The sequence below is a fragment of the Ursus arctos genome, unplaced genomic scaffold (genome assembly GCF_023065955.2).
Source record: "Ursus arctos isolate Adak ecotype North America unplaced genomic scaffold, UrsArc2.0 scaffold_31, whole genome shotgun sequence".
Taxonomy (NCBI): Eukaryota; Metazoa; Chordata; class Mammalia; order Carnivora; family Ursidae; genus Ursus; species Ursus arctos.
In genome coordinates, this window is record NW_026622997.1 from 3,001,378 (window position 1) to 3,029,371 (window position 27,994).

Below are 27,994 nucleotides of genomic sequence, written 5' to 3' on the forward strand. Positions count from 1 at the left end.
GTGATTGGACTTCGACTCTCCCTGGTCACCATCTATTTTATTTCGTTTTGTAATAAATAGTTTAATACAAAAATCAAAATTACATGAAAAGATACACACTGAAAAGTCAAGTTCCATGTCACTGACCTTGGCCACTCAGTTCCCCTTCCAGTGTTTCTTCACGCAAATAGAAACAAAACATATACTTTCCTTCTCGCCCTTTCACAGGAGACTGCCTCCAAGTCCTCTACGGCTGTTCCCTCAGAGGTCTGTCCCAGATCTGTGACTATTAACAGGACACAGAGCTCTCCACCCCTTTCCACACATACGTGATCTACCATGTGTAAAGGACAATGGTTTATTTTGGTTCCAGAAGCTCTGTGTCTATATCAGAGAGCTAAGCCCTTTGTACCAGGAGTCTTAAAATGTTTTTTCAGATAGTCATTTGTCTTTTAACTTTGAAAAATTTGCTACCCAGCCTTATTTTTAAGTAATTGAATGTATCAGTATTTTCTTTCATGGCTTTTGGATTTTGAGCAATATTAAGAAGGGTCTTTCCCACTTCAAGAATCAAAGGAATTCACCTATATATTCGTCTGGGGTTTTTGTTTTTTTTTTGTTTTTAACATGTCAATCTTTGATCTGTTTGGAGTTTATCCTAGAATATGCTGTTTTACAAATGACTATCTTATTGTCTCAACACTAATGAGAAAGGCTGTCTTTGGGGCACGTGGGTGGCTCCGTCGGTTGAGCGTCCAACTCTTGATTTCATATCAGGTCTTCATCTCAGGGTCATGGGTTCAGGCTGGGCATGGAACTTATCTAAAAAAAATAATAAAATTAATAATAATAATAATTCTGTCTTTATGGCATACAAAATTCCTATGTCGTCTAGTTGGACTTTGTTTTGTGCGTCAGTCCATCTGTCCAAGCACTAGCACCACATCGTTTTAATTGAGGATGGATGATCCTTTCCAAAATAGGGTAAAGATCGCCCATCCTTCCTGTTCTTATTTTACAATTTTAGGGCAATCAAAAGACAATTCCAGCTTTTCAAAGAACTGTGGAATGCTTGGAGCTAGACAAGCTTTGCAAGTCAGTGTTTGTTTCTGTCTGCAAAAGTTCCTCAGGGAGTAGTGTGCTGAGTTCATGCACCCGAGCAACTGTGAAGGGCCATCAAATCTTCAGGGCCGTGTGCTTTCACCTGACATGTATGTGGAGCCAGGTTCATGGCGAATGAGCGAGAAGAAATTGGAAAACGTTTTATGATCTTAGAATCAGTGGGTGTTCTCTTTGAACTAATTTATCATTCTTTGCTCCAAACTCTTTAGAGGGGCACCATGCTTCCCTTTCCACACGGGGAATCCTAAGTGCAGAGGAAGCAGATAAGGAGGCAGGTGAAGCACTCTCATCCCCGTGCCGAGGAGGGAGGCGAAGTGGGCTTTGTAGGCACCCGCTGTCTTCCACACTTACGCAGGCTTCTGTGTGTTTTAAAGGGTCGCTCACATATTTGCTAGCTCTTCAGACAGAGCACAAGGTCTAAGCGCGCCAGCCTAGACCCTGCCCCCAGAGATGCTAGCGATGCTTGGCTGCTGGGAAGGAAAGCCGAGAGACGAGGGAAGTGACCCACAGATCTGCACTATCGCATGTCCCACACGGAAAGGGGACCGCTGGGAACCGGATTCAGTCGAAGGCCGTAGCAACTCCCCGCAAATCTTGTGGTTGAGTTTATCCTTTTATTTATAAAGCTGCTAATATACGACACGATCCTTGGGTGGGCAGCAAATATTCAGTATTTTGATGAAAACAGTGAGTAGCAGTTAAGCAACTCCTAAACCTACCTAGAGAGCAAACCAGAGATTTTCAAGTTTATTCTGGATGCTGAAAATGCTTCTCATGGAGAACATATTCCTTAGAAGATCCCGCCCCCCTTTAAACTTTTTAAGTCAGGAAGCATAACCTATAAAGAGAAAATCATAACACAACATGACAAAACAGCAATGTAAAGTCACTGAATGATCAGAGTGAACACCCCTGAAGCCCCGCCCACGTCAAAAAACAGAATGTCCGCCAGCCCCTCCCCCACACCGCGTCTGCTCACACCTGCTCCCAGTCACGAACCCCTCTGTCTTCCCTAAATGTACCCACTACCCGGATTTCTGACACAGTCATTCAGTTCGGCTGTTTTTGAATCTTTTATAAAACGGAAATCAGACAGAACGTAGTCTCTGGGCCCGGTCGCTCCCGCTCAGGAAGCAAGCTCGGCAGATTCGTCTGTTGCCGCGCGGGGCTGAGACTCGTTTCTACTGCAGCATCTTCCGTTTTATGAATATACCGCAGTTGAGGTACCGAGTCCACTGCGGCTAGACACTTGTCTCTCTTTTTCAGGGGCTAAAACGACGCCATGAACGTTCCCACACGTGTGTTTCAGTACCTGTGTGGACACACGTGTGCTGTTTATATCACTAGGATCAGAAATCACCGGGTCAAACCCTAAACTTTCTCAGGGTGGTTGTACCAGTTTACCTGCTCTGGCATCAAAAACGAAGCCACAGTTATAAACATCTGGATGGACCTCACAAACCTAAAACTGAGTAAAATTTAGATGAAAATTCCTGTTTCACATCCTTCTAGTTGTTTTTGTTTTCAATGAAAATTGCCATTGGTCTTTTTAAATGTCATCCGCTGTGGCAGACGCGTGGCGGTTCGTCACTGGGCTTCTCTTCCGCATCTCTTGCCCGTTTCTCTATTGCACTGTGTGCTCGTCTGCTTGCGCTGCCCCCAACACGACACCACGGCCCGGGGGGCTTACACGGAAATGTATTTTCTCACAGTTCTGGAGCTCCACGACTGCTTGTTCACATGGCTGACCTGCCGTCCGCAGCCCCCTGGAGGAAGAGCGGATCCTGTGTGGCCCAAAGTCCCCATTATGAATCCCACTATTGACTGTCCAGTGGCCATGGCCACCAGGTAAACAAAGACACTCTATGGGGCAGGACACTCCAAGGGCCTAGAGACCACGTCCTGGTAGCCAAGGGCAAAGGCCAGACCGCTCTTTGGACAAGGTTAATTTAATACTACATACACACTTCTAGAAACTGCCAACTTGCATTGCCGCTTGGATGTCCAGGAGGCAACCCAACCCTGGCATGTCCAACACCAACTGTTCAGTCTTTCTCCAAACTGCTGCACCGGGGCTCTCCCCGTCCTCAGATGGTCGCTCCACCGCCTTCATCCTCCCCTGGACCCGCGGCACCAGCCTCCCAACTCATCTTCCTGTTCCCACCACTGTCCTCTTCAGCCTGCCCCCAACACAGCGGCCAGGGTGTTCTTTTGTGCCCCCGACTCAAATCCTGCAACAGCTTCCCTTCCCACTCAGTATAAAACCCAGTGTTCCTACAAGGCCTGACGGCCGGGGCTTTCAAACATTTATTTTTAAAATTCAAGTCGGTAAGAACTATTTGTCACAGCAAAGACACACAAAAGCAAAACGAGTATTTCATTAAACGATACTTACCCTAACTTCACGCCTTATGTGCTGTTTTCTCTACGTTCTATGTAAAGAGACAGCTGGCAGCAGCCCATTACATTGATTGCATGCATACTTAACGGGACATGCCCAGCAGTGCAAAATATACTACTCCGTATAATGACATGTCTTTGCACCCCCACCCCCCAGCACCTCACACTATCACCCTGACCGTGCCTCCGGGGGCACCCCCTTGCGTGCTCCACACAGGAATGACGGGCCTTGCGGTTCCCGGGGGCACACGCCTGCCTTGGGGCCTTTGCATCGAACATTCCGCCTACCTGGAACGGTTTCCCCGGATATCAGAAGGGCTCGTTCCCTCACCCTCTTTCAGATTTAATGGCAACGTCCCCAGTGAGGCGCCTCCCTTTACCTCCTACATCACTGTCCAGATCTCAGGATCCACCAGGGCTGAAACGGCATCCACCCTCCCCAGAACTCATCGGACCTGAGAAGTGCCTTCAGTGTCGGGCCCTGGTAAGACACCTGGCTTGCCACCCTGGCTGGTCTGGCCATCCTCCTCCAGGACAGAGCTGGGGTTGGAAGACCAGCAGAGGACAGCCACTTACAGCATCAGACACCCCGAGGGAGAAGCTGCTGACAGCTAACAGGATGCAGGGGACCGAGACTGCCCGGGACTGAGAGAGAGGGAGACTGAGGCTCAGAGAGCCGATCTAGCACTGGCCACTGACCTCGGACACTCTGCTTTGTGTCTCACAGGTCTGGAACTCTTGGCTACAAGCTAGAATTTCCTAGCATCCCCTACCTCACGGGAGCAGATCACTTACACGGAAGGAGAAAGACAAAGAGGGTCCCCAGCCGAGTGGGGGCTGCACACAGCTGTGCGCTGGGGCGGCTCCCAGCGCTCGCCAGGGCCAACTGCTAAGCTTTCAGGCGTTTTGTGAGCTGCTTGTTTAAACTCAACGATCATTAAAAATTAAATTATATAAATTTACAATTAAATAGCTTATATAAAAAATAAAGTTAAGGGCACCTGGGTGGCTCAGTTGGTGAAGCGTATGCCTTCGGCTCAGGTCATGATCCCAGGATTCAGGGATCGAGCCCCCCATTGGGCTCCCTGCTCGGCGGGGAGTCTGCTGCTCCCTCCACCTCTGCCCTTCTTTACCACTCATGCTTGCTAGCGCGGTCTCTCTCAAAAAAAATCTTTAAAAAAAATAAATTAACAGACACCCCACATCTCCTCAGTATTTCACTACTGTCCTTACTCAGGGGGCTGCTCACACCTCATGTACGGCGGCGGCGAGACCACGTCGTGGGCTACACTGCACCCTTCACAACCGACTCCACATTCAGTCCCTGCTAGTGTGAAACCCACTGTGGTGGGAAGAGCTTCACCCAGAAAGGGGCAAGCACTACAAATTACAGGGGTTTTGTTTGTTTCTGTGTGTGTGGTTCTTGTTTGTTTTCCTGAGAGCTGACTACTAAACATTTATTGACGTGCCATTAATTTCAGAGAACGTTCTCAATAAATGCTTTCCTCTGGGCTTTCTCTCACCCGCGTGGGGGCACAACTATCAGGGCAGGCGTGGCTGCTTGGTCATTCCCCCCATGTTCAGAGCTCCACACCGAACTTTACCGGGTAAAAACAATCTGGGATCACGGGGAGTCTCTACCGAGTAGTAATGTCCCTGAAACACCATGTGGCTTCTGTTTGATTCATAAGAAAACTTCCTTGTCGTTTACTGTGATTTGCAGCTCTGTAAGGTTTGTCACTTGATTCGAGTCCAACTTCAAATCCACAGTGGCTTTGATGTTGTCATTTACCAGCTTCTATAAAGGCCAAGGGCCGGGATCCCTTTCTCTACACATGTTGATTTTAACTCCATTCAAAAATATGAACAAAGGTTTAAAGAACAGTTTGGCTGGGGCGTGGGGGAAAGGGAGGACGCAGAAGTATTTTCGTGCCCGCTCTTCCCCACAGGCCTGGGAATTTCAGTACAAGTCGCAACTCTGGAAGATAATAGGGCATATTTACACATGAGCATCAGGGAGCCCCAAAGCTCCCTGGGAAAAGGAAACACCCGCCATCTAGAGAATCCAGAGCTCCAGACAAAAGAACACCGGAAGCAGTCCAACTAAATCACAACTTAGTTTTCAACTATCAATAAAATATTGTTCCTCATTTTGTGGTCATTTTTTCCATACTTACACTAAATTTGTATTAATTCTTGTGAGTGATTACACAAGGAACCAAGAGTGAAGAATCCATGGCCGCCCCCCTGAACTGCCAGCATCCGGGTTCCCTCTGTGCCTTGGCAACATCGTGAAATATAACCGTCTTGAATTTTTCAACTGAAGGAAGAAATGGAGGGGTCGATACTCCTGAAGCAGGAAGCCCCACTGCCTCATTACAGCGACTGCTCCTTGCTCTGGAACAGGGGAGGAGTGCTGGTCCCGCTGGGATCTCAGGGCTCGCTCCTCCCCCAACAGTCTAGGAACCAGGGCAGCTGGCCAACATATTCCTCAGAAAGGAGCCATCCACGTTCCTCCTGAAGTTTCACCATGTTTTAATATTCTTGCTGATCAGTAATCTAAGCTCTTCATGGTCTTGCCCTGTGGTCCATGCCACTGAGCACAGAGCCCACCTGCAGTTGTGAGGGCAGATCCCTCCTCCAGGCTGTGGAGTTCAGTATTTCCTGCAGAAGTGAGCTAAAGTCATACTGTAAGAAGAGGGAGCCTCTCCTAGGGAAAGAGACTCACTGCAGGAGCTCATCGTTCCATGGTACAGGATCAATTAAAACCCATTCGTGCATATTCAGTACCTTCTTCTCCACCTCTGTCCTCTGAGCTTCCAGCAGTTTCCGTCCACCTCGGCTCTCCCGTTCCTGCAGCCCACTTCGTCTCTCATGCAGCATCTCCATCTCTCATCCAGCATCTCCACCGATGTTCCAGAGGCCTTCCCAACAGCACCCAGAACACCGACAACCCCACACCAGGACGCACGCAGGCCATGCTTTCAGAAGGTAAGACTTTGAATGAAATCTGAGGCTAAGGGGACCCTTCTTAGAGACAATAAGCTGATTCTTCTAGAATGGAGGTGAAACAGGGGTGATACAAAAACGTTAAGGCTGCAGGGCTTCAAGAGAGCAAAGCATGGAAACCGAAAGGGAACTACTCACCTGGAGCGAGGAGGGAAGACAATACTGGGCAATGACTTTTCGGTGTGTTCCCAAACTTGCCCAGCAGAGGGAAGCCTCGAGCTGCCGGCAGGTTGGCCAGAAACCAGAACGCGCTGAGCGGGTGGCTTCTGACCACCCTCAGTTCCCTGTTCCTAAGGGTTTAGAAAAGGATACCCACTTAAAAAAAAAAAAAAAAAAGGAACTAAATTCAGGACAAAATGAAAAACTATAATTACTTTTCTACATTAAATTCTAATTTTTATAAATTTTTAATAAATCTGTGACTATATTTTCCATCATTTGTCACAGTACATCTTCGCTTTTGTTTTTTGCCTATTTCACTTAACCAAACATTTTTATTAGATAACTGTGTGTTCATAATAATCACTGATTCTGTTGTGCAATTCCTCAAACTTGTTGGTCTGATCAAACTTACGGAGTCACTCATCTATTTTGTCAGAAGGAAATACAGAATATTTTGGCTGTCCTAATTAGTTTTACGATATTCCTGATACTGGCTCCTTTAGAATTGATTTCTTAAAATATGTATGGTTAGGGGCATTCACGAAGTTTTCATCATATTACTGTATTTATTTTATCACAATTTCTTAATTTATGAAGCCATTAGACATGACTTAGATTACCATGTAATTTTAAAATGGTTATGAGAAATAAAATGCTCCCCTCAAGCTTAAGTTTTATTTATTATATACATTATCATTTTATACAAGTATGAAAAAACAAAAGAATGGAGCAAACCCCCTCTTTTTTTTTCAAAATGCAAAGTTTTGGAAGTTTTTACTTAATAGAACTAGTGTTTAATCAGATTTCCCTGTTGGCCAGATTTGCTAGGCTAAATATTAAAAATTCCCAAGCAAATGCATTTCTCCCTTATACTTTACTGTTATCCAAAGAAAATATAAGGGCCTCTTATGTCATAAATGTAATTTTTGCTTGTTATCAAATATGACACATTTAGGTTTCAATGGAGTTGAAGGTCTGTGAGATACTGTTTGGATTATTACATAATTCACAAAGGCAATAGCTAGGCTGGCAGCTCACATTTCAGCTGAACACAGAAAACTTATTAAGCTGATGCTTCCATCTTCCAGCTCCTAAAACAAGCAAAACCCTCCCCGTGGTTAAGACACAACTCTCACCACCCTGCCTCCCATACTGCAGCAGGATATAAGGGTAAATAAATCTGATTCCACGTTGGAGGAGTTCCTACCAGTGGTTTTGGTTTTCTCCATATATAGGGCAAGGGTCCTGTGGTCAAAGTAACATCTGCTACAGCGGCCAAACAGAACGAGGAGTGGGAGGACTCTGTCGCCAGTGCGAGGAGAGGGGAGAGGACTGACTGCCAACCCTAGCCAGTGCCGGGACACGCCTCCCCAAGAAGCAAGACTCCGGGAGAGTTCCAAGGGGGTGAAGGCTGGGGCGCAGTCAGGCAGAGGGAGCTTTCTTCCCACGCCCCCCGGCTCCCCAGGCACCGTGGACGCGATCCTCAGCACCTGCGGGCCCGCAGGAGGCACCACGCCGACTGTGAGAGGATGTCAGAAGGCGACAGTCTTGACAGTGACCAGAAAGCCACAGGATGAGGATGCAAAGCTTTATCCGATTATCTGCTCTGAGGACCCAGAGACACTGGTCCCAGCGGTCTCCAGGGGATGGAGGTTCTGAAGCTGCTTTTGCAGAAGATGTTTCTGGGAGAACTCAGCCTGGTTGGCACCCGGCAACCTGCACTACATCATTCTCCCCCCAGCTCCCGTGCTCCAGGCTGGGCCTGTCCGGACCGTGATCGTGCGTCAGAGCCTGGGAGACGTACCCGAAAGCTCACACGCCGCACCGGACGGAGGTTCCTGTGCTTCGTCCCGCATAACCGACCAGCCCGACCTGCACGTTCGCAGCCTCAGGCGCTGTTCGAGACTCGTGCTGCATGAGTGACCTCGGGGGCCTGGTAGTGGACATTAGCTGGTCTCCGGGTCAGAAGTGGCCCTTCTGCTCTGAACAGCAGGAGCTACAAATCTGGTCTCACGTCCCCTCCTGCTGCAGGCGGGGCTGGCCCCCCCGGAACGGAATCCGGGAGGGGAGGCAGACACACAGCCCGGGCTCCTTGAAAATACAGAAACATGGTAACGTGGAAACGCAGCTCGCTCCCAACCGCACGTACGCGAACGAATGTTTGACTTCAGACCCTGTCATTCGCCCTGTGAATATGGCCCTATGGGGACGGTCGGCTGGAAGTCTCAGCCGAGGGCAGGACGCCCTGCCCAGGCCTCCCACCGAGACTCCAGGCTGGCTGTCTCCACCCGCTTCCCCCGATGAGGCTGGGTGTTGTAAGTACCTGAGTTGATATAACTTTGTCTTGTTCTCCTTCACTGCTTACTATGCTCTCATCTATGCACAGATTCCCCTTTTCTTCTTTCTGCTTCTACTGTATTTTTATAACACCAATGAAGGGGTGTTTCCCCTTCGAAACCGAGAGTACAGCTGCCGTGAATCTTTGTTCAGAACAGACTCGACGCCTTCAAACTGCACGTTCAGCAGACAAGAAAACAATATGATAAAATGACTCGATGCCCAGGTAGCTAGCGGCAGCCAGTAAAAGCAGAGAAACTATAAAATATGACATGTGGATAGAGGCTGTGTTAAATATAATTTATAAACACTGCTTATTTGCCTGCTAGCCACACAGTACAGTAATATTTATGTATCTTTAAATACGTGTAACACAAACTTACAGACGGTACACCTGGTACAACTCCGTTCGATGCTAGGTTTCCTAGCTCATCATATTAGATGTCGCGGCCTAAGAATTCCTGCTAATAACATTAAAAAGCATGAGAAAATCCAGAGGACATATGTGGACAGAGAAGGGGAGAGGAAGGATGGGAAGGCAATGACAGGAAAGAGATGGGAGAAGGCAAAACAACAGGCTAGGGATGAGCTCCGTCTAGAAGGATACTTGTGAACGGGAACGTGGAAGAGGGGATTCCACGCAACCAAGTCCCCAGGGACAGATGGGTGACATCAACGTGGAAACTGGGTGAGTTATAAGGCAACTGGGAATGGTAGGGCCTAGGGCAAAGCAGGGAGCACACTAACATTCCAATTTTTTCGAACACTGTGTGCAAACACAACCGTGTCCGTCCTGGTACCAGCGCCATACCCCTCTATACACCACCAAATGACAAGTTCTCAGTCCCTGGTAGAAGGCTTCGGCATTAAAGGTGTTACACTAGTAAATCATTCATTCATTCAACAAATATTTACTGTGCATCTATTACGAACTAAGTACTGTACCAGATACAAAGACAAATATTTTAATCTCGATAAAACAATTTCCTCATCAATAAAATGGAGATGTTAACCCCCGATTTACCCATCATCCTCAGCCCGATCCTCTGCGCCTCTGGTAGGTGTAGCTTTTTCTCAATTTCTTTAAATAGCTTTGCCAGGCTCTGGTGGGTGCTGGCATGCCGAGGCCCCATCCTGACTCCAGTACCCATCTCCCTCAGCTGCCTGCCTCTCTACCCACCCCCTTCCGCAAGGCCTTCCTTTCCCCGTGGAGTCTTACTGCTCTTGGCCTGCTCTGTGGTCCTGATCTGCTCTGCTCATGTGTATGTGTGTAAAGACCTTTTCCCTATTATCCACAACCAGGATACGAGAATCTAGAATATCCCCTAGAGCACACGGAGTGCGAGAGAATCGAAGAAGCAGATCACAACTGGGACTGAAAGGAGGATATTAGCGAAGACTCCTCTCCAAATCCAGTCGGGGTGACTGCTCTCCAGTGGTGTCTGGGAGACACGGCTCCTTCCAACCCGTGGCTCATCCATCTATAGGTTACAGCTGCCAACAGCACCCTGCGGTTGGTCTCTAATCAAGAGTCTGAAGAGGAGAAGGGTGTGGAGTACTGCGAAGTGATCGGTGGTTATGCGTCAAGTCTGGAAGTACTGAGAAGTGATCGGTGGTTATGCGTCAAGTCTGGAAGCGCACACAACACTTTTGTTCACCTTCTACAAAACAGAACTCAGTCTCTCGGCCATACACACCGACCGGCAGACCTTACCAAGAGTCTGACCTCGACTCCAGGGAAAAGAGGAAAGAGATTGTAGTAAACCTGTAATCGTCTCTGACACGGACGCTTTGCTGACTATCACTACGCCTGGCCCATTTCCCCTTCCCGCCATGTCTCCGGGGCCAGCATCCATCTCTGGACTGGGTTGGTGTTGCGTTATTAAGACAGTAATGAACCAATGCAGCAACTTCAGCATTGAACCAACTGTTAAAATCATGTGCAAGTCAAATGATTCTGATGATTAGGAAGCATGTCAGTGCAAGAAATGTAATAACTGAGGTAATTTTTGTTACTACTTTTTAAACAAACTTCACTGCAGTCTCTTATATACCGTCGACTACACAGAATCTAAATGTACACCTTGGTGAGTTTTGACAATTGTGTTTCCATGTTACTCCCACCCTAACCAAGACACAGAATATTTCCATCACTCCAAAAAGTTCCTTTAGGCTCCTCTGAGGTCAATTTAGTAAGACCTAAATAAATGGGAGAGACGTACTGTATTTATGGACTGGAAGGCTTACAACTGTCAAGACACCTGGGTGACTCTGTCGGTTGAGCCTGATTTCAGCTCAGGTCATGCTCTCAGGGTCATGAGATCACGCCCCGCATCGGGCTCCGCACTGGGCATGGAGGCTGTTTGAGGTTCTCTCCCTCCCTCTCCCTCTGACTCTCCCTGGTTCACACTCACTCTCTCTTAAAAAAAATAAATAAATAAAATTTTTTCATTTAGTTTCCTATTTTTCTAAATTATTGTCTTTACATATCTATTTTTCTTTCCTTTCATTGTATTTTATTTCATTTATATATATAATTTTTTCTTTCTTTCTTTCTTATTTTGGGATCTAGTTTCTTTTAACAAGCATACCAAAACACACTCAGGATCTAGTTTTGTTTTGGTGGTGGTGTTGTTATTGTTGGGTTTTTTATCTTTTTCTTTCCTCTTTTCTTTTCTGGACAAAATGACAAGATGGAGAAATTCATCCCAAAAGAAAGAACAGGAGGTAGTACTCACTGCCAGGGATTTAATCAATACTGATATAAGTAAGATGTCTGAACTAGAATTTAAAATGATTATAAGGGACACCTGAGTGGCTCAGTCACTTAAGCATCTGCCTTCGGCTCAGGTCATGATTCCAGGGTCCTGGGACTGAGTCCTGCATTGGGCTCCCTGCTCAGTGGGGAACCTGCTTGTCCCTCTGCCTGCAGCTCCCCTCGCTTGTGCTCTCTCTCTCTCTCTCTGACAAATAAATAAATAAAATCTTAAAAAATAATAAAACAATTATAAGGGTACCTGCTGGGCTTGAAAAAAGCCTAGAAGACACTAGAGAATCCCTTACTATAGAGATAAAGGAACTAAAATCTAGTCAGGCTGAATTTAAAAATGCCATAACCAAGATGCAGTCCCCAAGTGGAGGCCATAAAGGTGAGGATGGACAAAATAGAGGAGTGGATCAGTAATACAGAAGATAAAATTATGGAAAATAAGGAAGCTGAAAAGAAGAGGGAAAGAAAACTATTAGATCATGAAGGGAGACTCAGGGAACTCAGCAATTCCATAAAGTGAAATAATATCCATATCACAGGCATCTCAGGAGAAGAGTGGGGAAGAAAGGGGTAGAAGGTTTATTTGAACAAATTATAGCTGAGAACTTCCCTAATCTGGGGAAGGAAACAGGCATTCAAGTCCAAGAGGCACAGAGAACTCCCCTGAAAATCAACAAAAACAGTTGAACAGTATGACATACCATAGTGAAGACTGCAAAATACTAAGGTAAAGACAATTCTGAAAGCAGCTCGGGACAAGCGGTCTGTAACGTACAAGGGCAGACACATTAGACTGGCAGCAGACCTGTCCATAGAGACCAGGCAGACCAGAAAGCACTGGCAGGATATATTCAAGGTGCTAAATGGAAAAAATATGCAGCCAATAATACTTTATCCAGCAAGGCTGTCATTCAGAATGCACGGAGAGACAAAGAGCTTCCAAGACAAAAACTAAAGGAGTTCATGATGAATACTAAACCAGGCCTGCAAGAAATATTAAAGCGGACCCTTTAAGCAGAGTAAGACCCCAAAAGTACCTCAGACTAGAAAGAAACAGAGACAATCTACAGGAGCAGGGACTTTATAGGTAAGACAATGGCACTAAATTCCAATCTGTCCGTAATTCCTCTGAGTGCAGATGGACGAAATGCTCCAATCAAAAGACACACGGTACCAGACTGGATGAAAAACACAAGACCCATCGATATGCTGCTTACAAGAGACTCACTTTAGACCCAAAGACACCTCCAGACTGAAAGTAAGGGGGTGGAGAACCATCTACCATGCTAATGGACATCAAAAGAAAGCTGGAGTAGCCATCCTTATATCAGACAAACTAGATTTTAAACCAAAGACTGTAATAAGAGATGAGGAAGGGCACAATATCCTCATTAAGCGGTCTACCCAACAGGAAGATCAAACAACTGTAAATATTAATGCTCCTAACTTGGGAGGAGCCAAATATATAAATCAATTAATAACTAACTTAAGGAAACTCATAGATAATAATACAATAATAGTAGGGGACTTTAAGGGCATCCAGGTGGCTCAGTCTGGTGAGCACCCAACTTCTGGTTTCAGCTCAGGTCATGATTTCAGGGTTGTGAGATCAAGCCTGCATCCAGCTCCATGCTCAGTGGGGAGTCCACCTGAGATTTTCTCTCTCTGTGTCCCTCTACCCCTCCCTCCGCTCACACGTGCTTGCTCTCTCAAATAAAATCTTTAAAAAAAATAGTAGGGGACTTTAACACCCCACTCACAGCAATAGACAGATCATCTAAGCAGAAGATCAACAAGGGGGGCGCCTGGGTGGCACATCGGTTAAAGCGTCTGCCTTCGGCTCAGGGCGTGATCCTGGCGTTATGGGATCGGGCCCCACATCAGGCTCCTCCGCTATGAGCCTGTTTCTTCCTCTCCCACTCCCCCTGCTTGTGTTCCCTCTCTTGCTGGCTGTCTCTATCTCTGTCAAATAAATAAAATCTTTAAAAAAAAAAAAAAAAACAAGGAACCAAGGGCTTTGAAGAACACACTGGACCAGATGGACTTCACAGATATATGCAGAGCATTCTACCTTAAAACAACAGAATACACATTCTTCTCTAGTGCACATGGAACATTCTCCAGAATAGATCACACACTGGGTCACACATCAGGACACAACCAGTACAAAGACTGAGATCATACCATGCATATTTTCAGACCACAGTGTTATGAAACTTGGTACCGACCACAAGAAAAAATGCAGAAGGACCACAAATACACGGATGTTAAAGCACATTCTACTAAAGAATGAGCAGGTTAACCAGGACATTAAAAAAATTTTAAAAATACATGGAAGCAGATGAAAATGAAAATACAACAGTTCAAAACCTTTGGGATGCAGCAAGAGCAATCCTAAGAGGGAAGTATACAGCAACACAGGCCTTTCTCAAAAAGCAAGAAAAGTCTCAAATACACAACCTAACCTTACAATTAAAGGACCTGGAAAAACAATAGCAAATAAAGCCTAAATTCAGCACAAGGGAAATAATAATTAGAGCAGAAATCAATGACATAGAAAAAAAAAAAAACAGTAGAACAAATCACAACAATATTAGGATCTAGTTCTTTGAAAGAATTAACAAGATTGATAAACCCCTAGCCAGACTTATCAAAAAGAAAAGAGAAAGGACACAAATAAAATCATGAATGAAAGAGGAGAGATCACAACCAACGCTGAAGAAATACAAACAATTATGAGCAATTATGTGCCAACAAATTAGGTAATCTGGAAGAAATGGATGCATTCCCAGAAACACAGAAACACCAAAATTGAAAGAGGAAGAAATAAAAAATCTGAACAGACCCATAACAAGCAAAGAAACTGAATCAGTAATCAAAAAATTGCCCAACAAACAAGACTCTGTGGCTGGATGGCTTCCCAGGGGAATTCTACCAAAGACTTAAAGAAGAATTAATACCTATGCTTTTGAAACTGTTTCAAAAAAAAATAGAAATGGAAGGAAAACTTCCAAATTCATTCTATGAGGCCAGCATTACCTTGATCCCAACACCAGACAAGGACCCCACTAAAAAGGAGAATTACAGACCAATATCCCTGATGAATATGAATGCAAAAACTCTCAAAAGATTACTAACTAATCAGATCCAGTAGTACATTAAAAGGATTATTCACCACGATCAAGTCGGGTCTATTCCTGGACTGCAAGTGTGGTTCCACATCCGCAAATCAATCAACATGATACCTACAGGAATAAAAAGAAAGGGGACGAGCTACACGATCCTCTCCACAGATGCAGAAAAAGCATTTGACAAAATGCAGCACTCTTTCTTGGTAAAAACCCTCAGCAAAGTAGGGACAGAGGGAACATACCTCAACATCATAAAGGCCATATACGAAAGACTCACAGCTAATATCGTCCTCAATGGGGAAAAACTATAAGCTTTTCAGGAGCACAACAGGGATGTCCACTCTCACCACTGGTGTTCAACATAGTACTGGAAGTACTAGTCTCAGCAATCCGACAACAAAAAGAAATAAAAGGCATCCAAATAAGCAAAGAAGAACTCAAACCTTCACTCTACATAGACGACATGATACTCTACATAGAAAACCTGAAAAATTCCACCAAAAAAATTGCTAGAACTGATACAGGAATTCAGCAAAGTTGCAGGATATAAAATCAATGCAAAACCGTCTGTTGCATTGCTATACACAGACAATAAAGCAGCAGAAAGAGAAATTCAAGGAATCGATTCCATTTATAATTGCACTAAAACCCGTAAGATACCTAGGAATAAACCAACCCAAAAAGGTAAAAGATCTGTACTCAGGGGCGCCTGGGTGGCGCAGTCGTTAAGCGTCTGCCTTTGGCTCAGGGCGTGATCCCGGCGTTCTGGGATCGAGCCCCACATCAGGCTTCTCCGCTGGGAACCTGCTTCTTCCTCTCCCACTCCCCCTGCTCGTGTTCCCTCTCTCGCTGGCTGTCTCTCTCTGTCAAATAAGTAAATGAAATCTTTAAAAAAAAAATTTAAAAATAGTGATTCGAAGGGGCACCTGCACCCCAATGCTTATAGCAGCATTATCCACAATAGCCAAAATATGGAAATAGCCCAGATGTCCATCAAGTGATGAACAGATAAAGAAGATGTGGTATATATACAAATTGGAATATTACTCAGCTATCAAAAAGAATGAAATCTTGTCATTTGCAATGACCTGGATGGAATCAGAGTATATTATGCTAAGTGAAATAACTCAGTCAGAGAAAGACAAATACCATATGATTTCACTCATCTGTGGAATTTAAAAAACAAAACAGATGAACACAGAGAAAGGGAAGGAAAAATAAAATAAGAACAGAGAGAGAAGCAAACCATAGGAGACTTTTAACTATGGGGAACAAACTGAGGGTTGCTGGAGGGAACAACTGAGGTTTGGGTGGGGGGACGGGATAACTGGGTGACAGGCATTAAGGAGGGCACGTGATGTAATGAGCACTGGGTGTTATATGCAACTGATGAATCACTAAACTCTACCCCTGAAACTAATAATACATTATATGTTAACTAACTTGAATTTAAATAAACATAAAAATTAAAAAACTGTCAAGATGTCAATTCTCTCCAAATGATAGAATAGCTTTAATACAATCCCAGTGAAAACATACAGCTGGAGCTTTTTTTTGGGGTGGGGGTGTCAAACCTGGCAATCTGGCTCTAAATTTACATGAAATGTGAAGGGCTAGAGAGAGCCAAATCAATCTTTCAAAAAAGAAAAAAAGTCAAAGGACTTATTACCATCTAATTTTAAGACTTCATTAAAAAGCTATAGTAATCAAGACTGTATGTCAGTATATACTGGTATAAGGATAGACAGAAAGATCAATGGAACAGAAGAGAATACCCAGAAATAGATCCAAACATCTACAGTCAATTAATTTTGAGAAACGTGCCAAGGCTAGTCAATAGGGAAAACAATCTTTTCAACAGATGGTTCTCCAACAACTAGATATCCTTCATGGGGGAAAAAAAAGAACTTCAAGTCTTACACAAAAATTAACTCCAAATGGATCACAAACTTAAATATTAAAAAAAACTAAAATCACAGAAAATCTTCAATACCTCAGGACAGGCAAAGATTTATTAAAAATACACAAAAACCATGAACTATAAATGATAAAATGACAAATTAGCTCACCAAAAGTAAAAATCTCTGTCCTTCAAAAACAGGTAAGACAATGAAAAGAGAAACCACAGATAAAAAAAACAAAACAAAATAAAAAACCACACAGAAGAAAAAAAGTTTAAGTTTTCAACAGACATATCACAAAAGATGTACAAATAGAAAGTACATGAAAAGATACCAAGCATTATTAATTACGGAAATGCAAATCAAAACCATGAGATACCACTTCACATCTAAAAGAATGCCTAAAATTAAAACCCTGGTGTTAGCAAGGGTCTGGAGGAACCAGTCCTCTCACGCTGTGGAAGGAAGTGGACAATGTTAGAACCACGCTGGAAAAAGAGTTTGGTTGTTTCTCATAAAATTAAACAAACAATTACACAGCCCAGCAATTCCACCCAAGAGAAATGAAAACATGTCCACACCATGACTTGTATACAAATGTCTCTTTCAGTTTTTTCACAATGCCATAAGTCAGAAACAGCCCAAAGTCCATCAACAGGTGAATGGATAGACAAAATGTAATATATCCATATAATGAAAGACAGCAATAAGGGGAACAAAATGGGACACGTGCAATGACATGGGTGAATCCCAAAAACATTTCGAGAAAAATAAACCGGATTCAAGGATACGTGATATAAATCCCATTCATATGAAATCCACGGAATGGGGAAACTAAGATATAATAACAGATAGCAGATCCGTGGTTAGCTAGGGCCCAGGGTCTGGGTCTGGCGGATGCGGGACTGTACAAAGGGGCACAGCGAAGCTATCTAGGTTGATGGAAATGTTCTTCTGTATCTTGATTATGGTGGTAACTACATGGATATATAAAATTCATTATATCATACAATGAATACAAGTGCATTTTGTTGTGTATAAATTATTCCTCAATAAAGCTGATTTTTTATTAAGTATATTATTGGCTGGAATGGGGGCAGGTGACAATTATCATCAGGATAATTAAAAACTTAAAAACACTATAATCAACTCATAAATATATATGGAAATTAAAGAGGAGAAATAATGGCATGATTAATTAAAATTAAAAACCTCTAAATTTTATTTTAGTCTATAGTTTTTTAAAAGCTGCCACTCAAACCTTCCATATTTCATCATTCTGGTTATTTCAAAAGGTCCTGGCTTATCTATCACTAAAAAGCTATCACATAAACTCACTCCTATGGCGATATAAACATTACATGTTAAGCCTTAATGACACTTTAATTTCTAAAGAAGACACTGATTAAACAAACAAAACTAAAAACATCAACACTTAATGATACTAGAACAAGTGAATGGAAGATCTGGAGATTAGGATTCTCCCTTCACATCCTCCCTCTCCCCACCACACACATACTGGGCTCCCACTAAGGAGCTGAACAACTGGGTATAAACCCTCCACTAGCTGAGTCCTGGGTTATGTCACAGGATGTCCAATCTCTGGCTATGGCACATCAGCCTTCCCTGTTGATGATGTGGTTATGAGGATCAGACGGGTCTTTTGTTGGCAGAACTATTTTATTTCCTCAACACAGGAGAGCCCTGATTCAGAAATAAATGAGGAAATCAGTACAATAAAAGAGAAAGCCTAGAAACAGCACCAATGCAGACCATACAGGAGCAGCAGTACTAAAAGTTGGGGGAGGAGGGCTGAGAACTCAGGCTTAGTAACTGCCTTTCAAACAGAATCAAAAGAAAATTATAGTTCTACCTCTCACGAGAAGTTCCAGATCTAATAAAGACAGAGACTAGAAAAGAAAATCTTTTAAAATTTTAGAAGAAAATAAGGAGAATATTTATGACCTCAGGGAAGGGCAGAATTTCTTAAATCAGATACAAAACCAAAAATGATTAAGGAATATAGTATTCAACTTGAACAATCCAAAATTAACATTTTCTATATAACAAGATCCATTTGAATCACAAGGGACAAACAATATACTTGTAGACACTATTTGTTATGTCACTAAGAATCAGAATCCGAAATTCATAAACGCCTCTTAAATATCAATCAAAGAAAAACAACCCAGAAGAATACTGAACAGACAACTGGCAGAAGAGGAAACTACAAAATGACCAATAACTTGCAAAAGGCAAGGAAATGCAAATCAAAACAACAGTGAGATACCATTTCAAACCCTCAGGGGCAGGAATGCAGGGGAAAAAAAGGATGCCAACTTGGCAGGCTGGAGTTGCGTTGAAAGTGTGCAGGCCCTAACACACAATTTTCTTTCTTGGTCTACACCCTGGAAAAATTCTCGTACATATGCACAGAGATCTGTACTAGAATGTAAGGTGCAGCATGTTTGCAAGGAAGGAAAACACAAGACGCTGGAAGATAACCGAGAGCTCAGAGACTGACCTGTGATACAGGGATTGAGCATATGAAAATGAGGCAGAGCACGTCCATGGGGAAAGAACAGATCGTTGGTAGATGGTGCCCTGAAAACTAGCTCACTGAATGACGAAAATTAAACTGGATCCCAACCTTCCATCGCCTACAAAGGTGGAATCCAAATGAATTAAATGCCTAAGAGCGTAGGGTAAACTCTAAAGTTTGTGAATAAGTAAGTAAGTAAATAAATAAATAAATGAGAACTTGATGTAAATCCCATAGGCACAAGTCATAATTAAATTAAGAATTTTGATTAGGTTAGAATTAAGCTTTTCTGTTCAATTAAGGACCTATAACAAAGTTACCGTGTTTGTGAGGAGATACTTGAAATACCAAAAACCAACAAAAGATTAATAGCTAAACTATATCAACATCTGAAAAATCAACAAAAAATGTAACTAACTTGATAGAAAAATCGACAAAGGATATCATCTGGCACTACGCAGATGAGAAACTACAATGCTACAAATCATCTAAAGAGATTTACAACTCAGCTCCCCAAATGGACAAACAAAACAATGAGGCCACTTGACTCCCTGTTTGCCTGGCACAAACTAGAAAGCTAGACACAGACGAGTTCATGGGACATAAAAACTCGCGCACTGACGCAGGATTCTAGAGCTGAGGCCATTAGGAGGAGTATCGGGCAGCACTTAGTAACTGTTGGAACTTGGGAGTCTTTCACTGGTAGGGTGAAAAGCATGCACACAATACCCCGCGGGAAAAAAACAAGTGACAAAAGGTTAGACAAATGGTCAGTGCAGCGAGACAGCACGTGATGCTGTTTTGCCCCTCCTTAAAAATTCAGTTAAATGATATCTTACTGCGTCTAGTATTTCGGAAAGTACCTTCTGATATTTTTAATAAAAACGGCTCCTGGGAGACTACACCCCATTTGCAGAAGCACTGCTGACTCTCAGAGGGAGAGGCTGTGAGTTCTTCCTTCCGCTTGCCCCATTTCTCTCAACACAATCTGGAGCAAACACAGACAAATGTTCACTAAAGATCTGGGGGTTGGAGATGCAGGTTTCCATTACATTATTTTTGTGTACTTTTCCATTTGAAGCCTCTCTGAGGAAAGCCCAGTAGCTACAGCACACAAGCACCAGGCTAGGAGGGGTCGGTGGTTCCCGGACCACCCACCCTGCGGGGTTGTCTACTGGACTCACCTCGTTCCTTTCTGCCCGACTCAGACGTGGGGTCTCCATCCTCCTGGCCTGCCGAGTCCACCACGATCAGCTCCTTTGCCAGGGCTCTCGCCCGTAGAAGGAAACGAGAAAATCCTCAGCGGGGAGCAGTGGGGCTCCCCAGCGTGTGCTGACGTACTAAGTGGAAGGGCGCTGGGTCTGCGCGAAAGGAGGAGACAATCAATCAGAGACTCGGGAAAACGAGCCGGGGCTGCGGCGCATGCACGGCTTCTGGAGGCTGGGGGGACGGGGCCGGCGCTGGGGGCGGGGCTCCTGCGGCCGGAGACGCCGGAAAGTTCCCGGGCTCCGGGGCTGGGCTCGGAAGGGAGAACGCTGCTCCGTGGACGGTGACGCCAGATCCGGTCTCGCGAGGTCGCCTCCTCCCCCCGCCCATGGCCCCCCGCCCACTCCGGTCGGTGGAGGAGTCTGCGCAGAGGGTCCCCGGCGTGGACTGGGAGGTCCCACGAGCCCTGCAGCCCCTGGGGGCGCGCAGCCTTCGGTCCCTTCCCGGCGGCCCGTGCCCGAGAGGAGAGGCTCCGGTGGAGGTGGAACCCTGAACGCCCCGGGACCCGCCTCGGGAGAGAAGGGGGTGCCCCGTCATTCTTGACGCTCATGGGCTGGGGGGATCTGGGTAAGGCCAAGGAAGTGACGCCCCCGGGGAGAGGTCCCTTCAGTGTCCCTGCAGAAGCTCAGGATGTCACCCTTCTGCCCGGGCTCCCCTGGCTCACATCCCCTTTTAGTTTGTCTGGGGCAGGCCGGCCTCGGTGTGTTAGTGAGAAGCTCTCCAGATAACCACAGTGGGCTGCCGAAGTTAAGTACCACTGATCTGGGCCGCGTCCCACAGTGGTGCATGTTTTTCTTTGTCATCACTGAGATTGGGCTAATATTTTTCTGGAGTGGTGGAGGCCCGGAGAAGGGGTTGAATTACCCAGGATCCCACAGAGATTACATGATGGCGGCCCAAGAAGTCCTCTTTAGCAGGTCATGTATATGAAAGTGCTTTGCAATCGTTACATCAATTAACAGAAAAGGCCTATTTATTGTGTTACGTACCTGGTGCTTTGTACCTGAGCCTGGGATTACTGCCCCAGTGTTACACTTGAGGAAACAGCCCAGAAGGGTGGTGTCACCCACTTATAAATAAAATCAGAAATCAGACATAGATCTCGCTGTACCATAGAAAGGTGAACACTTTTAAGCTTCACGTACGATCTTGAATGGATCCAGGTGTCCAACAAACTAAAGCAGGCACTTCGGATTGGCACCAAGATGTAAAACAAACAAAAGCAGTCCTGTCCTCCTCACAGAGACTGGGCACTGGAGAAAGACAGAGGGTTGGGTGGCTGCGATGCAAGGCAGGTGGGGAGGAGAATGAGCTCTGAAGACTGCAGGCCCTGCCTCTGGACTGGAGTGATGAGACACCTGACTCTAGAATAGACAGGTTGGATCACTTTCACTTGTCCAGACAAATTCAGTATAAGCTCAAGGAGTGTAGCGGATTCTCTTGGCCACATGCTCATTAACATGATAATCAAACACCTTTCTGAACAACAATCTTTGTCTTCTTTATTCCTGGTGAAGAAGAGAATTTGGGATGAAGGGCCTGAGGAGTTTCCTGCATTTCCAATTCCAGATGCTGGTAATTCTTCCCCTTCCCTGGGAGCCCCAGAGAACAAGTACAGACTCCCACTTCAGGCTGGTGTTAACAGGTGGGCGTGTGTTCTGAACAAAAGATTCACAACAGCCACGTTTTGGTTTCAAAAAGGAAAGAAAACTTTATTATTATTACAGAAACCTGATAGAAACAGAACAGCAAAGGAATCCACAACCTTGGCACCGTCGAGGACCAAAGAGAAGACCACTATTTATGGAAGGTCAGAGGCAGGAAAAGTAGATTATTAATCCAGGAAGGCAAGGCCTGTGGGGCCAGAATTTGCCTTCTAGGCCATGCTGAGGAGCGAGGTTTTACTTCAGCACGGACTCCGGGTCGGTTGGTCATCTACAGTCCTCTGGCTCCCTCAGTCGCTGTCCTCTCCTTCCTGCTGTGCTCTGTCTCTGGTCCCCTGCTGCAGCACCACGGACACTACACGCACCTGACCTTGCATGCAACTGCAGTGGGCGACGTTGTCTAGAGGGTCTGAGGAAGGGGCACCAGGGGGGCCCTCTTCTTTTCCGAGTAAATACGTACAGGATACCGCCTCTGCCCGTTGGTTCTGGCTAATGCAGTGCAAGCAGGAAGCCGTACGGTAGGTTTTAGGAAGGGGCATAAAAATTAGCTGTTGCCCGTGGGCCCTTTGCTCACTTCTATGTCCCTTTCTCCATCCGACAGCTTGGAATGTGGTCTTGCCCGGTGAGGATGGCCTCCTAATGTTGGCAGTTCCTGGAGCTGAGTACCCTGCTCAGAAAAAAAGTCTATACCCTTAAACACTTAGATTGCTGAACAAGAAAGAATGATGATAAACATTCAACTAAAAAAATTTTTTTTAATTAACAAAATAAACCTTTGGAAACCATAAGGATAATAAAGATAAAATGAGAAACTGGGGTGCAGGCAAATTATAGAACAAAAAATAAGTTCTGCTAGTTCTGAAGGGGAAGAAATGCTACGCTATTAGACAAACCATTAGCTACCCTAATAAAGGTTTTTAAAAAAGAAAACAAGAAATAAAATGGAAACCTGAAAGAGCATATACAGGAAATAATGGTTTTGAGAGTAATTTGAAGAATTACGTGCAAATACATTAGAAAACTTTGATAAATTGCTTTTCAAAAGCAAAATGACCTGACTGACTCAAGAAGGGGAATGAAAATCTAAACAAACTCAAAGCTACAAATTAAATTCAGAAAGCTACAGAATTCCAATTAAATACATGGAAACAAAACATAGAGGGAGTAGATGATTTTATGGCCACTTTTTTTTTTTAAAGGTACAGCAACTCACTGCGCCCTGGAAGATTAAATTAAGTTCCACTGAATAGAAAACCCGAAATGGTAGCGGCTGAAGCAAGTTCATGTCTCTCCCATGTAGACAGTCCAGAAAATGTAGAAAGTCCAGGAAATCCAGAGAGTCCAGGGCTGGTATGGCACCTCCACAAATCTGGCAGCTTCCTTCTAGCCACACTTCCACCATCCCTAGGATCTAAGAGTTTCTAAAGCCCCAGGCATCACACCTGTGTCATTTATGTCGTTTGTGGCTTGGCTGACTTCTCCGTGATTTTGCCATTAGGCAACTCAGCCATGATAATTTAGGTTTGAGAAGGAATGTTCTCTTCAAAACAGACCCAGGTATAGCTAAGGTCTATTTGATCATAGAAGAATCATAACAAAGTCTGCCAACAATCATGCCAGTGGTAACTATTTGCTGAGATCTTAAGCTATTTCAAAATAGCTGGCTTAGTAGTCTGGAAAATATCAACTTCTTTTCCAGTACTGAGTCCCCCAAGAAAACTTGTTTTTATTCTTAATCTCCTTCCCATTTGAAATGTATCACTGTAGGCCGATTTTAACTCTTCGTTCATACTGCACGTGTTACTGCCCAGGCAGTGCTCCCTAGGTCTGGGAGGCATCTGTGCTCACTGCATCCTCCAGGGGTACGGTTCGGATGCATGATCAAATGTCAGTGCTGAGAAGAGTCACTATGTTGGTTTTCCTGCTCTTTCTTGCAGCTGGCAGAGACAATTGCAGCTTTCCCTCACCCCCCACCCATGAGTTCCTACGGCATCGAACAAACTGGGAGAACTCAGACCTCCTGACCTCTGGGTCACCTGCAGGTCACCCAAAGACTCTTGGAAATCAAGGCTCTGAACCCACTGAGGGGGGATGGAGAAAACAATGTATGATCATTGCTACTGTCTGGCTTTCCCCAGCTCAGGCTGACCATCTGTGGTATTCTTGCAGTTTCTCTCCATTCATTCGAAGCAGATTTATTAAGTAGCACTAAAAGCCCAGCACTGTTCTAAGTACAAGAAGTGAAGAAAACAGACCAAATTTCTGCCCTCACGGGACTGACATTATATTTTCTATGCCAGTTAAACCAAGGAGATTTTACTTGTTTCCTTACTCGTCTGGGGGAGGCAGGAACAAAGGAGAATGTTGATAAACCCGGAAATAGGGCCGGAGAGTATCAGAGAAGGAGGCCTTTGGGAAGGTAAAGATGTGGGATCCAGTGGTCATGTTGTAAAACGATACAACTCCAACATCACAGTCCAGAAAAATCCCCACAACCAGGGGCTGCTCCCCCAGATAAAGGGAAGTTATGGGAGAGGTGAGTGCTAAGTAGCCTTTCTTTTTGCATAGTCTAATGGCCCAAAATCCAGACTGCGGCTTCTGTATCACACCAACGTCCCTGTGAACGTTGTCCAGACAGACTCCTAAGTCCCACCCAGTTCCTTCTCCCACATCCACCTCAAAGTAATGTCTTCCTGAAGTGAAGCCCTCACAGCCCAGAATACAGGGTAAGATACTAAATCTCTTGGAAGAGTTGTCCAGATTCTCCTGGAGGCATCCACGAGTCACTTGTCTCCGATCCTCGGACAGAATCAGCTCACGGTGAGCTGTATCTGGATCCAGAGTCACATTGACTGAAAAAAATAAATAAGTAAGTAAATAAATACATAAGGCACATTTTTTTTTGTTGCCAAGAGCACAGTTTAATTTAAACAAAACCAGCCTGTGCTCAAACCCAGGCATCGTCTCTTACTAGCTGTGACAGCTTAGGCAAGTCACTCTCCAAGACTCAGATTTGTTACATATGAAGTAGAAATTGTCATAACTGTCACAAAGGATGGTGGGAGAATTGAATGAGTTAATGTATGCTCAGTGCTCAGTAAAATTCCTGGAATATGGTAAGTGCCCAGGAAGTGGCAGTAATAATAATAATATCATCTTCATCATCATCACCATCTTAGAGACTCAGAGGAGCCAAGGACCAGAACGAACCAGAGTTGACATGGTTACTATTCTCTCCAGAGCCAATGGGAAGGACTAGAGGAGACCACAGAGCACAAAGGAGCGGAGTCCAGAGTATTTAGCACCCAGTCCCTCCCCACTGCCTATCACTTGGAGGGTCTGCCTTCCTCTGCCTCTGGTCACGCTCTCCCACAGTTACAACGCCTCCACCTGCTACTGAGGCCCCAGGGAGGTGACGGCTGCCTACCTATTCCTAGCCCTGGCTGCTTCACTGTTCCTTGTTAATGACCCTAATCCTCATCTTTGTAGCTAACCCCTTTATTAAATTCTATTAAGTTCTTATCATGAGCCTGACTCAAAAAAGTTTGGGGTTTCAATTTATGTTATCTTAATGATTCAGGAAAACCCAAGTTAAATTATAATGCTTACAGGTTGGCAATACCACTTGAAGAAGATATCAAATTGAATTTTTAAAATTCTACCTCATATTGCTTGTAGGTGACACAACAAAAAGACATAGGTTGACAGTTAAAGGATGGATAATATAGTTATATAGCTGCTACAGTTATATAATTATATCAAATGATATTAAGTCAAAGTATTATTAAGGATGGAAAGGGTTACCTAACAAAGAAAAATATATAATTCACTAGGAAGATATCCTAATTCCAAACAAGCATGCACTGATAATATAGTCTCAAAATATACGAAGTAAAAACTACAGAATCACGAGGAGAAACTGACAATTCCACAATCATCATGAGATATTTTAACATTCTTTTTTTCCATAATTGATGGATCAAGCAGGCAAAAAAGGGAAGATATGGAAGATTTGAACAACCCAACAAGCCCAATCTAATAAATATATGTAAAGCTCAGCAATTAATAAACAGAGAATATGCACTTTCCTCCAGTATAGACGGCATATGTATTGAGTAAAGTCTAGTCAGAAAGCAAGTTTGAACAAATTCCAATGAATCTATATTGCCTGGACCATGTTCTCTCACCTCAATACAATTAGGTTAGAAACTAATTTAAAAAGATCAATAAAACAATTCTCAATATTAGGAAATGTAAATGTTTCTAAATTATAATATGATGATACACAGACTTGAGTAATAATAAAGTGCTACAAATAAAAATTTATACAATGAAGCTAAGGTGGAATTTTTGGGAAAATTTATAGCCTTTAAGTGCTTATTTTAGAAAAAGAAAAAAGCTGGAAATTAAGAAGCGAACAATCCAGCTTAAAATACAAAAAGAACAGAGAATGGGGCGCTTGGGTGGCTCATTCGGTTGAGGGTCCAACTCTTGGTGTAGGCTCTGGTCATGATCTTAGAGTCGTGAGATTGAGCCCCACATGGGTCTCCACACTCAGTGGAGAGTCTGCTTGAGATGCTCTCTCCCTCTCCCTCTGCCCCTCCCCCCACTCACGTGCTTTCTAAATAAAAAAAATGATCTTTAAAAAAAAAGAGAAAGAACAGAGAAACTCAGATTTTTTTTTAAAGGAAAATAATGTTTAAACAATAAACCAATGAAATGAAAGAAAATAAGAATGCAATGGAGAGGGAAAAGCCAACAGTAGCTTTCATGAAAAGATTAATGCAATAGACATACCTCTAAGAAGATTCATCAAAGGAGAAAAAAGGAAGACAAAACTGGAATGAATATAGAAATTTAAAAATTGAGAATTTATGATAAACTTTATGCTACTAATAAAGTTGAAAATAACAACAGGAATAACCTTCTAGAAAAATGGTTCTTAGTAAAACTCATTCAAAAGAAAAAAGAAAACATGAGCAGACCTAACATTAAAAAATATAATAAGGAATTTAGAATTTACCCACAGATAATAAAACATGCACATACACCACATAAAAAGAGACCTGGTCAGTTTTTGAAGAAATTCTACCACTCAAGGAATAGATAATGACAATCTCATATCAAATCTTCCAAAGAATAGGGAATTACAGAGCCCTGTAACTTACAGACATAGACACAAAAATCCTAAAAAAAAATAATATAAATAATAAGTCAAATTTTACATGTGTATATATATAATTATATTTTATATATACATATATTTAATTTACATTTTATATATGTATAAATGTATACTTTGTGTATTTAATGTGTTTATCATACATATTATATATTTTTACAATATTATATAATTATGTTATATTATTAATTATACATATTAATTATATAATTACATTATAATTATTAGTCATCTGATATATATCAATATATACTATATGTCACACAGAATATATATTACATCAAAAATATAATCTCCATATATTATATGTCAAATGTTTTAATATATATTATTAGATATATAATATTCTGTTTGTGTGTATAGTTGTATGAAAAGACTGGGATGTTTTTATTACCAACTAGACAGAGTCAAGGAGTCAAGGTGAGGAGCCGACATACAATGTTGTCATTAACGGAGCTGGTAGAGTATTAGTTATAGTAATGAGGAAGGAAGGTGTTTGCAGAGGCATACTTACCAGGAAAACACATGA

At 43.5% G+C, this 27,994-nt stretch overlaps 1 protein-coding gene and 2 long non-coding RNA genes across 5 annotated transcripts in view; 1 reads left to right on the forward strand and 2 right to left on the reverse strand.

Annotated features, from left to right (window-relative positions):
• LOC130542203 (uncharacterized) lies at positions 1-20,890 on the reverse strand. Of its 3 annotated transcripts, XR_008956577.1 has the most exons (5): positions 20,538-20,843; positions 6,649-6,800; positions 2,792-2,867; positions 1,821-1,939; positions 1-801 (listed from the first exon to the last, which is right to left on the reverse strand). It is a non-coding gene; the product is annotated as an uncharacterized LOC130542203 (long non-coding RNA). The 3 variants fall into 3 exon arrangements; XR_008956576.1 differs by lacking the exon at positions 2,792-2,867 and having other exon boundaries at positions 20,538-20,837; XR_008956578.1 differs by lacking the exons at positions 1,821-1,939; positions 2,792-2,867 and having other exon boundaries at positions 20,538-20,890.
• Positions 20,864-26,935, forward strand: LOC113264310 (uncharacterized). Its single transcript, XR_006410910.3, has 4 exons — positions 20,864-21,186; positions 22,137-22,264; positions 22,347-22,429; positions 24,221-26,935. It is a non-coding gene; the product is annotated as an uncharacterized LOC113264310 (long non-coding RNA).
• The window catches only part of TRIM38 (tripartite motif containing 38), a 17,612-nt gene continuing 11,922 nt past the window's right edge, over positions 22,305-27,994 (reverse strand). Inside the window, exon 7 of the mRNA XM_026511164.4 lies at positions 22,305-25,135. Within this exon, the coding sequence (XP_026366949.2) occupies positions 24,612-25,135 (524 nt within the window). The 3' untranslated portion in view covers positions 22,305-24,611. The remainder of the gene's footprint in view (positions 25,136-27,994) is intronic.